The sequence below is a fragment of the Callorhinchus milii genome, unplaced genomic scaffold, assembly GCF_018977255.1.
Source record: "Callorhinchus milii isolate IMCB2004 unplaced genomic scaffold, IMCB_Cmil_1.0 Scaffold2, whole genome shotgun sequence".
NCBI lineage: Eukaryota > Metazoa > Chordata > Chondrichthyes > Chimaeriformes > Callorhinchidae > Callorhinchus > Callorhinchus milii.
In genome coordinates this window covers 14537890-14555316 of record NW_024704743.1, presented here as the reverse complement: position 1 = coordinate 14555316, position 17427 = coordinate 14537890, and the positions used below count along the sequence as shown (strand labels likewise).

At 42.6% G+C, this 17427-nt stretch overlaps 1 protein-coding gene across 18 annotated transcripts in view; it reads left to right on the top strand.

Moving 5' to 3' along the window:
• The window catches only part of LOC103181530 (cAMP-regulated phosphoprotein 21), a 275084-nt gene extending 259907 nt beyond the window's left edge, over positions 1-15177 (top strand). For all 18 annotated transcript variants that reach the window (XM_042332062.1, XM_007898065.2, XM_042332063.1 and 15 more), the window contains 2 exons: positions 8229-8380; positions 14398-15177. In XM_042332062.1, coding sequence (XP_042187996.1) covers positions 8229-8380; positions 14398-14655 — 410 coding nt within the window. In that variant the 3' untranslated portion in view covers positions 14656-15177. The remainder of the gene's footprint in view (positions 1-8228; positions 8381-14397) is intronic.
• The last annotated feature ends 2250 nt before the right edge of the window (positions 15178-17427 follow it).

The window sequence follows — 17427 nt, the reverse complement described above, 5'->3', positions numbered from 1 at the left end:
ATCTGCCAGGCATAATTCATACGCTTCCCTTTGAATCAATTACTTTTACTGTAATTATCCAGGGCAACCCCAGAGTCCTGTAGCCTAGTGGTTAGAGCACTCGCCTCGCAAGTGAGAGGACCTGGGTTCGATTCTCGGCAGGGCAAAACATTCGGCAAGTTTCCTAACTCCACACACCTCTATTTACGTAGCAGTAAGTAGAAACCTGATTGTTAGTCGTATGGTGGATCGCTTTTGAAGGGATAATAAATAATCCTTCAAAAAACAAATTTGGTTACTCAACCCACGACTGTTTGTGGGACACTGTTGCCATGTTTCGCCCACAAAATATACAGTCAATTCACTTTACAGTATATTCTGTGAAGCGCTTTGAGACATCTCAACGAAGTAATGGGCACTATATCAAATGCAAGGATTATTATAACTTAGTAACGTGGTGGACAGGTATCTGAAGAGGACGGGTTTGCAGGGTTATGGGGAAAAGGCTGGGGAGTGGGATTGACATTAATTGCTCTATTCAAAGAGCCGGCACAAACTCGATGGGCCTAATGGCCTCTTTTTGTGCTGTACAATTCTATGATTCTATGAATCTTCTATGATTTCTAGTATCACTAAGGTCAGCTTGGCATCAGTGATTGTATTCTACTTAAGTTATAAGAGTTGGCTTTACTTGTCGAGGACTTCTATATACCCATTTTTCACGTTTACTAGTATTTCATTTGAGAGAGAGTGAGGTGAGCCAGAACCCAAAGAAATCAATTTCTTTCAATTCAATGATCAGCCGTGAGATTCAAAGGAGAAATGTTCTTCCCCTACCTACCTGCCCGTACCCTCCGTTCCTCCGGCTCTGGTCTGCTCCACGTCCCCCGCCCCAATCGCCCTACCATCGGTGGTCGGGCCTTCAGCCTCACAGCCCCCAGGCTCTGGAACTCTATCCCCCAGTGCCTTCGCCGCCTCCTCCCTTTCCTCCTTCAAGGCCGGTCTCAAGACCTTTCTCTTTGACCGAGCCTTCAGCTCCCCTCTCGACTCTCTTCCCCCTCCTCGCTCCCTCCCTTCCCTCCCCTCACCCTGACCATTTCCCCCCTCCTCGCTCCCTCCCTTCCCTCCCCTCACCCTGACATTTCCCCCTCCTCGCTCCCTCCCTTCCCTCCCCTCACCCTGACCATTTCCCCTGCTCGGGTCCTGACCCAACTGTGCAGCGCCTTGGGACGTCCTCCTGACATGAAAGGCGCTTTATAAATGGAATCTTGTTGTTGTTGTTCTTGGGACAGGCAAACTGCTCGTACCACTGAAATGATAGTCTTAGAAACACAGAAGCTTCTGCTCACCCAGAATGAGGGGAAAATATCCTTAGTTCAGGAAGCTTAAATTTTCAAAACGAGACTATGACCCACCTAGCACCCAAGGATCTTATTAATATGGAAAGAAAAATTTAATTTGAAATAGCTCGTATAGATAATTCTGGTTGGTGACCTCAGTAAACAGGGATTAGAGAATCTACAGAAAGTAACTGAAGTTTCCAGCACTCCGGGCCGCTACCCACGGAAAGGCGCTATATAAATGCAAGTTGTTGTTGTCAATTTGATTTTGTTGTTGCAATTTAACTTAAACTGTGAATATAAATGCATTCAAGAGGAAGCATTTCACGACTGTTTGCGGGACACTGTTGTGTGCAATCGGATGCCGTGTTTCGCCCAAAAAATAGACAGTCAATTCACTTTACAATATATTCTGTGAAACGTTTTGAGATGTCTCAACAACATGATAAGGCCCTATACCAAATGCAGGGATTATGATTATTATTATTATAAATAAGACACCAGTGGTGCTGGAGGGCAGAGAGTCCATTCTCGGCTGGGCTTCATTTCTATTTATATTGAATTGAAGAAATTGATTTCCTTTTGATTGATTTCCTTCACAGCTGGTTTCACAAGCTGTCTAGAAACAAGAATTGACTTAAGTTTGCATGTACAAAGATAACTGCTTTTTAAACTCCACCTTTGTGGTACAGTATCTTTGGATCATTTACACTGAAAGTATAGTATAAATTTCAGCATTGATTGGTCGAGGCCAAGATATTCATGACTAATTAATTGAATTTTTTGAAGAAGTCACATAAGTTTAGAGAAAGATAATACCGTTGATATTTTAGAAATGGATTTTCAGAACACAGTTGATAAAATAACTAGTTGAGAAAATTACACCACATGGTAGGAAAGGAATTTCTTAGCATGAAGGGAGAAAGAGAGTGCTCAAAATGAGAAGGGAGGGGGAGAGGTAAATGGATGTAAGCAGTTATTGTTTTGCGGCTATATTATTGATTCAGAAATAGGCACAGGGGAAACAATGTCTAAATAAACTATTAATAATATTAATAATTTTCTTCTGATAGTAAATTAGGCAGAAAGAATGCATGAAACTGCAAGAGGACATTACAGAGTGGCAAATAGGTGGCAGATACAGTTTAATGTTGCAAAATGTGAAGTACTATAGTACATTTTGGGGAAAAAAGAACAAAGGATGTGTGACAAGCTCTCCGGGAAGTTACCCCATGTGAAGGGTACTATATAAATACAAGTTGTTGTAGTTCTTGTTGTTGTTGTAACCTACATGGGAAAAAAAGGTTGCACATACAAAAAATTCCAAAGGTCAGTGTCCAGGTAGAAAAAAATGATCTGTTTTCACTGGAACAGAAAGGTTAACAACAAAAATATCAAGTTATATGGAGTAGACAATTAATTTGAATTAGAGCAATTAACTCCAGTGGAGGAGTTAGAACCAACCTAGTCTTGATGTAATCAATGACCTTCCTCTGGGCTGTAATTTCTGTGACTTCTAAATGTGGGTTATTTCTGTCCCATCACCTCGTAAAAACATTGCAATATGTTTTAAGAACAAATCTTATTTTATTATTAGCTTAAAACATATCCCAGTGGTCTTCTCTTTGTTACATGATGGACTATTGCATTCTATGCGGAGGTTGAATTGCATTTAAAGAATAAGGAGTCTACAACAACAACAACTTTCACTTATATAGTGCCCTCCACACAGGGTAGTGTCTCAGAGTGCTTAACAGTGGCGGCGTCTGACTCCAAGCCGGGGGGAAGGGGGAGGTGACCATAAGCACGGGCGAAGAGGAAAGTTTTCAGGCGGAACTTGAAAGAGGGGAGAGGGGGGACAAGGCGGAGGGATTGAGGGAGAGTGTTCCAGAGTTTTGGGGTGTAGTGGCTGAACGCACAACCTCCGATGGTGGGGCAGAGGGTGCGAGGGATGAGCAGGAGGCCGCTGCCAGTTGAGTGGGGAGCCAGGTGGTGAATTGAGAGTGAGGAGGTTGGAGAGGTGGGGAGGTGCCAGGGAGTGAATGGATTTGAACACGAGTGTGAGGATCTTGAAGTCAGTCCATTCGGTGATGGGGAGTCAGTGGAGCCTGGCCAGAACTGGTAAGATGTGGTTACGAAGTTTGGTCTGGATCATTATGTGCGGGCAGTTTTGAATGAGCTGGATCTTTTGAATGGTAGAGCTGGGGAGACCGGCGAGGAGTGTGTTGGATTAATCCAAGTGGGAGGCGACAGACGTATGCACGAGGGTTTGGGCTGCATTTGGGGTAAGGTATGGTCGGAGGTGGGCAATGTGGTAGAGGTGGAAGAAGCAGTCCAGGTCAGGGACCACATGTGGGGAGGAAGCTGGGGGTTGAACCAGACGTCTAGGTTGCATACTAGTTTGGTGAAGCTGAGGGAGAACCCAGAGAGGTTGAGGAGTTTAGATCCGCAGGAGTGAAGACATTGACGGGAGCCAAGGAGTATGGCTTCCGTCGTGTCCATATTCAGCTACAGGAAGTTTGCACTCATCCAGGCCTTGATGTCTGCCAAACAAGCTGATAGAACATCGGGGGACCTGGAGTTGGTACTGGAGGAGGCAAAGTAGATTTGTGTGTCATCCACATACATGTGGAAGTTTATCCTGCATCTGTGGATGATATTGCCCAGAGGGAGCATATACATCAGAAAAAGAGGCCAAGAATGGAGCCCTGGGGTACTCCGCAGGTGACCGGGTGGGGGCAGGAGGAGAAACCATTTGCTGAGATGAAATGGAGGCGGTTGGTTAAATAGGACTCGAACCATGCGAGTGCGGTCCCGATAAGGTAGATGAGGGAGGAGAGCCGATGGAGGAGGATGGTGTGGTCGACTTGTGTCGAACACTGCATAGAAATCCAGGAGGACGAGGAGGCAAAGTGAGCCCTGGTCACAGATAGAGAGAATGTCGTTTGAGACATAGAGAGTCTAGACTAGCTAGATTAACATTTTTGGCATTGTATGTTCTGCGATTGGTTGTCAGCAAGTGGTTATTCGTTTTTCCACATGCCTTTTTACATAATAAAACTCGCAGATGTCTGATCTATATAAATTGTATAATCACCTAAGTTGTACATCTGCCCAGGTCCCGTCAATTTCCTATTAAACCCACTTAATTTTAAATGCACCAGTAACTCATAAAGTTGCAACTGCACAGTTTTGGTTTGAAACCTGTTTGGTTGTGCCATTCGTTGAATAGTACATGTTTTCTGCACGTGAGGTGCAGTACTGCGCTGTAGTGTATATGGAAAAAATGGTCTTTCATAGTTTTATTATATCCTCTCCCGCACTAGGCTCCACGATCCTATTACCCCCATCCTTGCCTAACTCCACTGGCTTCCCATTACACGGAGGATACAGTTCAAGATCCTGGTCCTCTCCTTCAAAGCACTCCATGGTCTTGCTCCCCTCTACAACTGCGGCCTCCTAACCCTCTATCATCCTGCTCGCTCCCTCTGCTCAGTGGGCTCTGGTCTGTTTCACGGTGCCCGCCTTGCTCGCCCCACTATTGGCGGGCGGGCCTTCCGCCACTCTGCCCCTACCCTCTGGAACTCCATCCTGCAGTCCCTCCGTCTCGCCCCCTCCCTCGCCACCTTCAAGACCCATCTCAAGACCGTTCTCTTCGACTGTGCTTTCGATCTCCCTGCTTGCCCCCCTGATCTCCCCCCCCCCCCCCCCCCGAACCCCCAGCTCAGGTCTGTAACTCTGTGTGTCCAGCGCCTTGAGACGTCCTCTCGACGTGAAATGTATTTTACATATGTAATGTTGTTGTCATTATGCATGGGTTAAACATAGTACAGAATGCCTGAATGTCACCAGCCAGTTCAGTACTTGTGTACTGTATTTATTATGGGTTACTCATATAAAATCCAACTTATACATAACTTGACATTAGTCATATAAGTTTGACATAACTCATACATTGCATGAGTCGTATTAAATGTTTTGTCCCAACTGATTCAACTTAGGTGAGGTTTACTATATTCTTCTTATTCAAGTAATTGTCATCTACCCTACTAAAAGGGTACGTGTAGAATTCATCCACGAAGAGCGTGACATGTGAATCAAAGGACAAACCGGCTTGAGTTTAAGAGGGACCCTTAGAAACGGTGACTGTCAGGCCAGTCTCTACACCTTTTATTATTACAAGGTCTACATTTGAATTCAGTGTTCTGATATAACCTTCAGGAATCCAGGATGCTTCTTGAACTTGTATAAAAATGTCTCTCCTGTGGGGAAATGTGCACACTGACTGGTAGAATTAAATGATAGTGGTAAAGCAAAGCCCTGCAGCTTTTAGTAACACAGCAGCTCATTAAATCCATTAGAAATAACCCCCATTTAGACCTCTTCTCAAGAGACATTTAATAACCTTTTATAAGTTCTACTTGAAGTAATTTGAAATTGAAATGAATGATGGGGCTGCTTCTTTGGAAGAAGTGTGATTTTCTTTCTTATCAAATACTGAAACATTAAATGCACTTAGAATTCATGTTTTTCCTCACTTCCCATCAAATGTTTCCTGGGAGCAAATGTAATGGAAAATGGTATTTCTCAGCTGGGTAGATTCAAAAACCAGCATTGTTCTCTTATTATTCCTATTATTTTTGGCCATTTCACTTTACAATATGTTCCATGAAGTACTTTGAGACATCTAAATGACGTAATAAGGCGCTACATCAAAAGCAAGAATTATTATTAATATTCTACATCTTTGACACATGTAAAAATTTGAAAAAAGGAATCATAGGTTACCCAGTTTTGATTAAATAAATGTTATAGAATAAATATTTTCATTTACCAGCATGTAGAGCATGAAAATATTTTCAGATACTGCAGGCACGCAATTCTTCATGAATGAACGTTTGTAGAACATATGCTGCATGATATCTTATGTAGACATTCAATTGCTGTGTATCTAATTAATTCTCTTTTGTTAAGGCTTTTATTCAACATAAGAAAGCAAAAACCTATTCAATGCACTAGGAATATACGTGTAAATTGGTTCCTATCAATGCCTTTCTCACCTCAGGCACTGACAGTACCAACCTGCACGGATGCACATTTCACCTCACAGAACGAGCAAGGAATATCTGTGTTTTGTTTGACTCTCAACTATCCTTTGAATCCCACATCTGTGGTATGTCCGACTGTAGGACACTGCTGGTCTGTCCAGTTGAGCATTCCCCACCTCTGCAACATTGCCCTTCCTTCCACCACTATCTTTCCCCTCAGGCTATTGAGACACTTATCCAAGCACTCATCACATCCAAGCTTGACTACACCACCAACTCTTTATTCGCTGGACTTTTCAACTCTTCCTCCACTCTATCCAGAACTCTGCAGCTCATTCCTCTTCTGCACAAGGCTCCACAAGCCTATCACCATCTTCCTTGCTTTTCTTCCCCCAGAGGATTGAGTTTAAGGTCCTCGCTTTTAAATACCTCCACAATCTTGCTCCATGTTACCTCTGAGAACTTCTAAAACACTACAAACCTGCCCACTTCCTCCATTCTGCAGGCACTGGCCTGTTTCACTGGCGAATCTGCCCCCACTCTCTGGAGCGCCATCCTGGAGAACCCTTCGCTTCATCCCGACACTCACCTGCTTCGAGGTCTGTCTCAAAATCCTCCTCTTTGACCGTGCTTTGGGTCATCTTCTTCCCTTACCCTCACCTCTCTTGGCTCCCAGCTCAGGTGCAAACCCTCAACTGTCCAGCGCTTGTGATGTCCTTCCAATGTAAAAAATTTGAAAATGAAGTTCCTTAACTGGGTCCAGAACTGTTTATTGCTAAACCATGACAAGCATATTTTTAACGTATGCTTTTCATGATGGTGCTGATGTTTCATAGTATTTGGGGGAAGATTGTGGATATTGGGGGAAGTTTGTTGGTATTGAGGGGAGGTAGTGAGTATTGGGGAAAGTTTGTAGTTATTGAGGGAAAGTTGTGGGACATTGATCAATGTTTGGGATAATAATTTTTAAAAATTCTTGCATTTGATGAGGCTCCTTCTTACATTGTCTCAAAGTGTTCCACAGGAATTATTATAAACTGTAGTGACTGCTTATTTGTCACAAAATACAGCAGAGAATTTGCACAGAGCAGTGTCCCACAAACAGCCATGAAGTAAATGACCAATTTTCTCTAGAAGATTGTTGTCCAAGACACCGGTAGAAACTCCCTTGTCTTTTAGAAAGGGGCATGGGACCTTTAACATCCGCCTGAACAGACATGGTAATTGACAATAAAGAGTATTTAACATTGGGCATGTTTCCTTACTCCACACGTAAGTAGGAACCCGATCATTAGTCGATTGGCGGATCGCTTTTTCGTGGATAATAATTCCTTCAAAAAAAAATAATTTGGTCACTCAATCCACGACTGTAGGACACTCCTGTGCGCAATTGGCTGCCACATTTTGCCCATAAAATTTACAATATATTTTGTGAAGCGCTTTCAGACGTCTCGGAGACGTGATAAGGCGCTATGACAAATCAAGGATTATTATTATACAGTGGAAATTGATATGTCAGAACTGAATTGCTTGGGCAGCTTCCCTCAAATTCAGACAAATCTTCCACCAGATACTAATGGGTTAATTGGGGGTGCACGTGTTTGCTTGTGATGCTCTTTGGAAGAGACCCTGAGTTTGAAGCATCTTAAACATACCATCATTGTTTTAATTGCTGTAATCCTCAGCAGCAGACAGCTTGATTACTACTGTAGCTGCCTTTTTGTACGCCAGTCAAATCGTTTCTTCTGTCAGGCAAAATCACAGATTATGTACGAGTATAATATCGACCTTCTAATGTGCATTTGAAGGTGAGATTGACTTGATTAAAGCATGTTGTTTGCCAAACTCTTTCTGCTTCCAGGATTTCAGCCTGTCTTGCCTACTCAGCAGCAAGGATTCCAAGGCCTAATGGGAGTGCAACAGTCGCCCCAGAATCAGAATCTGTTGAACAATCAGCAGGGAAATCAGGTTCAAGGTGTGATGGTCCAATATCCAGCCATGTCGTCTTATCAAGTAGGTTGTTATGTGAAGCCCTCATGTCTAGCCTTTACTCTATCAATCTGAAGCTGTTTAGAGAGTTCTGAAAGCTATGGGGAAAATTACTGCATTAAAACAGGAAAATGCAGTTTTATAGATTAATTGTATGAAGGTAAACTACAAGAAGCAAAACTATCAATAGAGTACAATAATCCACCTCTGCTTAGAGAGTAAGAGAAACTTCTATTCCCAATCACTTCAAATTATTCCATTAATACAGCAAAATGTAATGTTTTATAGATTTAAATTCTGTGAAGATGAACTACAACTAGCAAAGCTAACAGAAGTGAAGAATAATATGACCTGGTAAATTCCACTCCAACCACTTTGTGTAATGATTAGTATTTAATCCATCAATCATAGAGAGAAGGGAGAGAGAGCACATATCTAGCCATTCTGATCAACTCAGAATGCACTGCTGGGAAGCTTAAGTGAGCAACAGTGGCCTTGCTGTATGTGAAAGATGAAGCAATAATGTGCTGGCTATCTGCCAAAGGCTTGTAGTATGCCCAGTTGACAAAGATAAATCTCAGGGCAAAACAGCAGTCTAGCTTTCTAGTAAACATAAAAAGGTTCAATTTGATGGTTGATCTTTGATTTCTTCTTCCAAACACTAAAAAATCCTGCCTTTGTTTCAATTGCTTCTGCGGTTTTCACATTTCTATATTAGAACATAAAAATATAAGAATGTGAAAAGCCACCAATTAGCCTTCCAATTTTCATCCCTCCAGTACATTAACTATTCCCATCATGACATCTAATTGTATTTTGAATAACCTTGAGGTTTTTGAATCTGTTAATTTGCTTATTGGATTATTCAAAGCATTTTTGACAAGAGTAAAGAATATTTTCCTGATATATTTATATTCACTAATTTTCATTCATGTTCTCTGGTCCTATTTTCTTTGTTCACCTAAAGTAATAGAATTGCTTTGCCTTTTCTCAACAGCTGCTTACTAGACTGTAAAGATCCAGCATAACTAGTGTAGATTCGTAATCTATCGTTCAGCCTATCTGGGCATTGAATCTGACGTGTTCATTATTATTTCTAAGTCACTTTCAAAGTTTAATGCTCTAATTTAATTTATTTATTCAGTTTTAAATTTCATTTGTCATGTGCATGCCCAGTTGCATAACCAAACTAGATCTTTCTGCAAATTTTTTGCTGCATTCTCTGTCTGAAAATAGTGTTAGGATTAGTTGAGGTTACAGATCAGCCATCATCTAGTTAAATGGCGGAACAGGCTTGAAAGGCTGAACAGCCTCCTCCTGTTCTTATGTTCCTAGGTAAATATGACTAGCTCACAATTGAACAGCCAAGATCAGAAATAATCCTGGTCCATGCACTAGATCTTGTCGGATTCCACAGATCAATAGAAATTTTGGAGCACAGTTCAACAGTGTTACTAAGGTGCAATATGTCGCGTCTTTGCCTTCATGTTGATTGAAGAAATATTTCCAGTTCTTTTTAAGGAATCCAAGTCATGTAATTGAGGATTTCTCTTCTCGTAATGAGAACTACATTATACTGACCCATTAGAACTTCACTGTGATGCAATCTACTTACAGAACAGAGCAAGATATTCTCTGTTGTACATGGGCAGAGTATCGAATATGTGTAGATCTGTTTTTCTAAGCTTGATTACTTTTCAGTGTCCCGCAGCTCCATTTCTATCTTGTATAATACCTTGTAAAAATGTTCCAAAATCACGACTTATGAGCATGAAATCACACAAAAGGGTCTGCGGTTCCTGTGATGTTTAAGCAACGGAATGGTTTCTCTGAGTTGTTGTGATATGCTTCTGGATACCAGAAGGAGTCCTCATTTACATGGCCCACAGTAGTACCATAAATACAGTTTATACCTATATAGCTCCTTTCACATCGGGAGGACATCCCAAAGCGCATCTTGAGAGGAGGGTAGCCTTCCCCACTCTATTCTTACTAGTTGTGATTGGCATTGGGAAGTTCTCTCTGTCAACTAGCACTGTTGCCTTCATCTTAAAAACAGCCATTATTACCCCCACCTTCAAAATACCTTCCCTTGACCCATCTTTCTTCTCAAACTACAGTCCCATCTCTAGCCTTCCCTTTCTTTCCAAGGTCCTGGAAGGAGCCATTGCTTCCTAGCTTTGCTGTTTCCTCTCTCCCCATTCTCTTAAGAACCTCTCCAATCTGGTTTCCATCCTGTCCATAGAACAAAGACAGCCTTAGTCAAAGTTACAAATTATATTCTGGCCATTTGTAACCAGGGCGTTCTCTGTCTCCTCATCCTTCTCAATCTCTTCGCCACCTTTGACACTGTCGACCACTCTATTCTTCTCCATCGCCTCTCCTCTCAGTTCCACCTTGATTGCTTTGTGCTTGCCTGGTTTCGGTCTTACCCTTCGCCTTGTCTCCACTTTGTATGTACCAATAGCTTCTCCTCCAGTCCTCGCATCATTGCATTCAGCATTCCCCAGGACTCAGTCCTATCCTTTTTAATATATACATGCTCCCACTCAGGGATATCAACTGCAGGCAACTTCCACATATGTGCGAATAATACTCAACTCTATTTCTCTGCTTCCATCCTCGACTCCAGGACCACTGCTGTCCTAACAGAATGCCTGCCAAGGTCCTGGATGACAGCCAGTTAAATATCGACAAGACTGAGGCCCTCCTGCCTGGCTCCTCACCTCAGGCGCTCACAGCATCACTATTTACGGATGCAATCTCCACCTCACTGAACCAATACGGACCCTTGGTGTCTTGTTCGACCTTCAACTGCCTTTTAAACCCCATCTATGAATAATAATCCTTGCATTTGATATAGCACCTTATCATGTCTTAAAATGCTTCATAGAATATACTGTAAAGTGGATTGACTATATCTTGTGGGCAAAACGCGGCAGCCAATTACCCACAGCAGTGTCCCGCAAACCATCATGATTGAAGTGACCAATTGATTATTTATTTATTTTTTGAAGGAATTATTATCCCCGGAAAAGTGATCAGCCAATCAACTAACAAGCGGGTTCTACTTACTGCTGGGTAAACAGAGGCATGTGGAGTAAGGAAACTTTCCCAACATTTTGTCTTGCTGGGTATTGAACCCAGGTCTATCGCTTGTGAGGCCAGTGCTCTAACCACTGAGCTACAGGACTCCACCTCCACAACTTTGCTCGCCTCGATGAGATTTTCATCCAGGTCTTCCTTAGGTCTAGGCTTGACTACACAAACTCCCTGCTCATCGGACTTTCCAACTCTTTCCTACACAAGCTGCAGATTATTCAGAACGCTGCAGCTCATGTCCTCTCCCGCACTAAGCTCCGTGACCCGATCACCCCTATTCTCACCTGGCTTCACTGGTTCCCCATACCCCAGAGGACAGAATTCCAGATCCTCATCCTCCCTACTTCAAAGACCTACTAAACCTTTATCAACCCGTCCGCTCCTTTCGCTCATTCCGGGGGCATTCGCCTGCTCCATATCTCCTGCCCTGCACGTTCCACCATCGGTAGTCAGGTCTACAGTCTTTCTTCTCCCACACCCAGGACCACCTTCACGTCATCCCTTCCTTCACCTCCTTCAAGGCCTGTTTCAAGACCTTTTATTTTGACCATGCCTTCGGTCACCTTTCCAACCCCTCCCCCTCTGCCCTCCATCCCTCTTAATTCCAACCCCCAATTCAGGTGCAAACCCTTCCCCCTCCAGCGCCTTGGGATGTCCTCCCATCATGAAAGGCGCTATATAAATGCAATTTGTTGTTGTTGTAAACCTCTACTATCTCAAAAATGAAGCCCACCACCTGCTCCCCCAACCACATCCCCCTTACCTCCCAGCTCCACCATCTAGCCCCTCTTTTAACCTCTCCTTATCCACTGGCACTGTTCCCACCCCTCTTAAAACAGCAGTCATCACCCCTATCCTCAGAAAACCATCCCTGGATCCATCACTACTCTCCAGCTATTGCCCAATCTCCAACCTCTCTTTCCTCTCCAAGGCCCAGGAACGAGTCGCCACATCCCAGCTTTGCTCTTTCTTCTCCCGCCATTCCCTCTATGATCCCCTCCAATCGGGTTTCCATGTTGCCTACAGCATGGAAACAGACCTGGTCAAAGTTACTAATGACATTCTATCCATCTGCGACCATGGCTCTCTCTCCCTCCTTGACCTCCTTGACCTCTCTGCTGCCTTCGACACTGTTGACCATTCTATCCTCCTCCACCGCTTCTCCTCTCAGCTCAACTTTCACGGACCTGCTCTTGCCTGATTCGAATTCTACCTCTCTCATCGTGATCCTATCTCTCTCATCATATCCACTAATGGCATCCCCAGCCCCTGCACCGTCATATGTGGCATCCCTCAGGGCTCTGTCCTTGGTCCTCTCTTTTTCAACATTTCTCCTCTAGCCCCCACACCATCTCGGGCAGCATTCCTCAGGACTCTGTCCTTGGTCCTCTCTTTTTCAACATTTACATGCTCCCCGTTGATACCATCATCCGCAGACATGGGGTCAACTTCCACATGTATGCGGATGACGCCCAACTCTACCTCTCTGCCTCCACCCTTGACTCCAGGACCACTGCTGTCCTCTTGATGCCTGTCAGACATCAAGTCCTGGATGGGAGCAAATTTCCTCCAGTGGAATGTCAACAAGACTGAGGTACTCCTGCCTGGCTCCCGTCATATATAAATGTTCGACTCTCAACTGCCCTTCATCCCCCACATCCATGCCATGACCTGCTCCGCATTTCCCCACCTCCACAACATTGCTCGGCTCTGCCACTGTTTCTCACCACAGGCTGCCAAGACCATCATCCATCCATTCATCACATCCAAGGCTCGACTTCGCAAACTCACTGCTTGTTGGCCTCCCCAACTCCTTCCTCCACAGGCTGCAGATCATCCAGAACTCTGCAGTCCATGTCCTCTCCCGCACCAGGCTTCGTGACCCTATCAACCCATCCTCGCCTAATTCCACTGGCTTCCCATCACACAGAGAATACAGTTCAAGATGCTGGTCCTCACCTTCAAAGCCCTCCAAGATCTTGCACCTCCCCACCTCTGTGACCTCCAAATCCCCTACCAACCTGTCAGTTCCCTCCGCTCAGCAGGCTCCAGGCTAATTCGCATCCCCCATCTTGCCCGCCCCACCATTAGTAGGTAGGCCTTCAGCCTCTTTGCCCCTACCCTCTGGAACTCTATCCCACAGACCCTCCGCCTCACCCCCTCCTTTGCCTGCTTCAAGCCCCGTCTCAAGACCCTGCTCTTTGACCGTGCGTTCAGTCACCCTCCTGCCCCTACCATCCCTACCCTTCACCCCTCCTGATCCCAACCACCAGCTCGGTTATGCTTTCCTGACTGTCTGTCCAGCTCCTTGGGACGTCTGCCTGATGTGAAAGGCACTATACAAATGGAATGTGTTGTAATCTCAACGTGATTAGAATTGGTCATTCAGTTGTGTATCCATATATGCAGTTGCTAACTTACTCAGAACACAATTTACCAGCTTGGGTCCAAATCCTTGACTGTCCAGCGCCTTGGGATGTCCTTCTGATATGAAAGGTGCTATACAAATGTAATTTTGTATTTTATAATTTTGTACTTGTGTGCCTAGTAATCGAGCAAATTCACACAGTGCAGTTTTGAGTAATTTGCATCCCAGCATGTATACAATTTTGTCAGGTAATACAAAGGAAAGTGGTGATATTTTTGTGCTGTGTAGGGTTAGCCAGAGAAAAAGTCATGGAGAGAAAGAGAGTGAATGTTAGAAAGTCAGAGAGAGAGAGAGAGAAACAGTAGTAAAGGTTTGCCTCAAAAGAGATTGGGATTCTGTTTTGATTGGCAATAGAAACCGAATCTATTTCTCTATTGATTAAGAAAGGATTAATGACATTATTGAAAAGGCTGATATATGTTGAAATGCTGAACGGTTTCATGTGACTGTGTATGGATTGTGCGTTAATGTTATTTAAGATGCCCTGTTTTCATTTTTAATACTTTCATAGGTGCCAATGACCCAGGGTTCTCAAGGGATGCCTCAACAATCTTACCAACAACCTATCATGCTGCCCAATCAGTCAGGTCAAGGAACACTTCCAGCCACTGGAATGCCTGTTTATTGTAATGTTATACCTCCTTCCCCACAGAACAGCCTAAGGTTGGTAGCACCCCACTGTCCCACCAACAATGTCCCAGTGATCCCTGCTAACTGCAGAACAAACTGTACAAGTATGAGCAGCACTGGATGGCAGGTCAAATATTGACACTGGTTCTGTAGTAAGAAAGTGGTATTGAGACATATTACTGGACATATTAACTATGGCCTTCAAAAAAAAAAGGAAAGAGAAAGTCGGTTGAGAAAATAAAGTGTTAAGTTCTCAGTTGATCACTGCTGATATTCTGTTTAAAAAAATAAAATTTTTAAAAAAAAGTTTGCTGGTTACTGGTGCATTTTAGTCATGTCTCTGCAAGGGATGCCTTTGTAGCTAAGCTAGTTGACATGGATTCTCTGAGGTAAGACCTCTCCCTACCACTGAGCACCACTGTGTAGATTGTAATACCCCGATACTGATTAGTTTTGTACTTTGTGTTGAGTTTGTGAAGCTGAAAAGTATTACAATTATTATAATAAATACACATTGTACCAAAGGTGAACTGGAAAGAATTGCTGTATGGAAGGAATAATTTATATACACTATAGAGTTTTTTATGGATATATACTGTATTGTAGTGTTTAATCACAATAAAACTATTTGACCTCATGGATAAAGGTCACATTTCTACCATGTGAGTCGTCTCTTCTCTGGATATTTTGATCTAATGAATGCAGTTTTCAGTATTTATAACAGTACTTGTTCCCAAAGCAACTGCTAGTTCATTTTTGTACAGAATTTGCAGTTGTATTGAATTAAAACACTTTGAAAAACGCAAATCTGTTTACTTCCCTATTAGTGTACAGCAAAATGAAACACCTTTTGCTGCCAGTTTTAAACCAGCTGTGAATCAAATTAATAGATTCAGGCACATGCAAATGCCGGATTTTGAACCCTGGCTGGCTCTCTAGCCATTCATCATTAGATGTCAGCTAAATATGAATCCCCCCATATATAAACAGAAAATGAAAGATATTTAATATGAATGTTGAGTAGATCAGTATTTTTATATAATGGGTAAATATTTTGGAACGGTAATATTGTTGATCTTCATAATGTTAATGCAATTTGTGTGATTATGATTTAATTTTTTTTGCAATGGGAGCAGAGATTCTCATGTTAGAAATTGTTGCAACTACTTTTGAAACGTTCTACTGTAAACAAAAAGTTCACTGTGATCCATCCAAGGACGCATCCACTCATAATACATTTTTAAGCTTTTCTAATGTTACATGACATTTCAGAGTGACCCAATTGGTTATATCTAATGATCATTTAGAAGTTTGTTATTTGGAGCTGAGCAGTACTTTCTAAGCTGTTAGGGAATCCTGATGCCCTGAATCTTACTTGTAAGGGTAACGTGATTACCACAGGAACTCAGCTCTGAAGATCGATATCTACGTTGCTGCAACACGCACACAGTTACCGACAGGATTCAGTGTTTATGAATCCTGTTGCAAATGCCATGCTTTAGACCTCATTCTTACTTTCTGTGTTTGGAGAGTTGGCGAGAGAAGCTAGGAAGAATAGTTTTCAAAGAGATCTCCTATAGAACCTAATAATCCTAACCCTGTACTATGATTTATTCTTCTTTATTCTTTTATCCACAAAGGATGGATACATTATGCTTGTTGGAGGAATACCTCCAAACTGCCTGTAGCCTGTGCTTCTCTTTGAAGGGTGCTAAGAGATGTACTTTGTTTTCAGTGTTAACTGCTGGATAGCTAAGTCTGAGTTAAATGCACAGAAAGGTGTGTTGCTGCTCTACAACAACAAAAAGATTACATTTGTATATTTTATAATGTGCTGCTAAATTCTGGTGCATAATTTACACCATAATGCTTTTTTTTTTAAAAGCTGTATTCTTGGGGTAGTGTATGGACAAAAACAAAATACAGAAACGGTTGAGCCTGAAGTCCAGAAGTGTTTACATTCCATCAATTGCCTCCTGTGTTTGAATCCAAAAATGAATAACAAACAAATTAAGTTTGATGTTCTCTAAAAGTCTAAAGTTGTTTCATTAAATTTAGTTAAATCTTAGGTCCTTTGATTTTTAAACTTCCTTTTGCTATGCTTGCTACTGAGGTAGATGAAAACTTGAATTCTTCCTCCTCTGTCAATACCCCATGTCTCTGGATTGGCCCATTCATCAGGAAATAATCTTATAATCCTTACAATTTTCACATATTGGTCATAGAAGTATCACGTCCTGGGGTCAAGTTTCCAAGTTGTTTTCTTCCATCTCTGTTTGCAGTGTCGTACCATTGCCCCCTCTTGGAGAGTTTTCATGGGTTTCAGCCCGATTTGCCTTTAGTGCTTATTTTTCTTCTCTTTTCTTCCCTTCTCTGCTGAAGCGGCTCTCTCGTGCTGGCAGACCTCAAGTAACTCAGCCAAGTGGCAATTTTCTTCATTAGCCTAGCCAGTGAGTCTTTGTAGTTAGCAGGAGGCAACATAAAGCACAGTACTATCCTCACCTCATATTTACCTTTACAGTGAGGTCACTGGATGGTGAGGTGGAGTTCCCACAAAACTCTAAAACTCTTCACCTCTCTCTGGTGTAGCAGCATTGAAACTTATTATATTATCCTCCTGAGATTTACTAACTCATCATTAACTAAAAATTGAACAGAGGTGATCTTTTTGGCTCAATGCCACACTGGATGGAATATTATCCACTAAGACATCAAGAACTGCTTAACTTGACTTCTTATGTTTGAGAAATCCTTCTGAGACTCCAGTCTTTGTCTCTATTTAACACAGATCTTTGTTATTAGAGAATTGTATTATTTCTTTAAATAGTGCTCTAGTTGTGTCAAAGATCTTCTTGCAGCCCATGCCTCCACCAGGCTTCAGATTTTCACCCTCCTCATGGAGCATGACCTA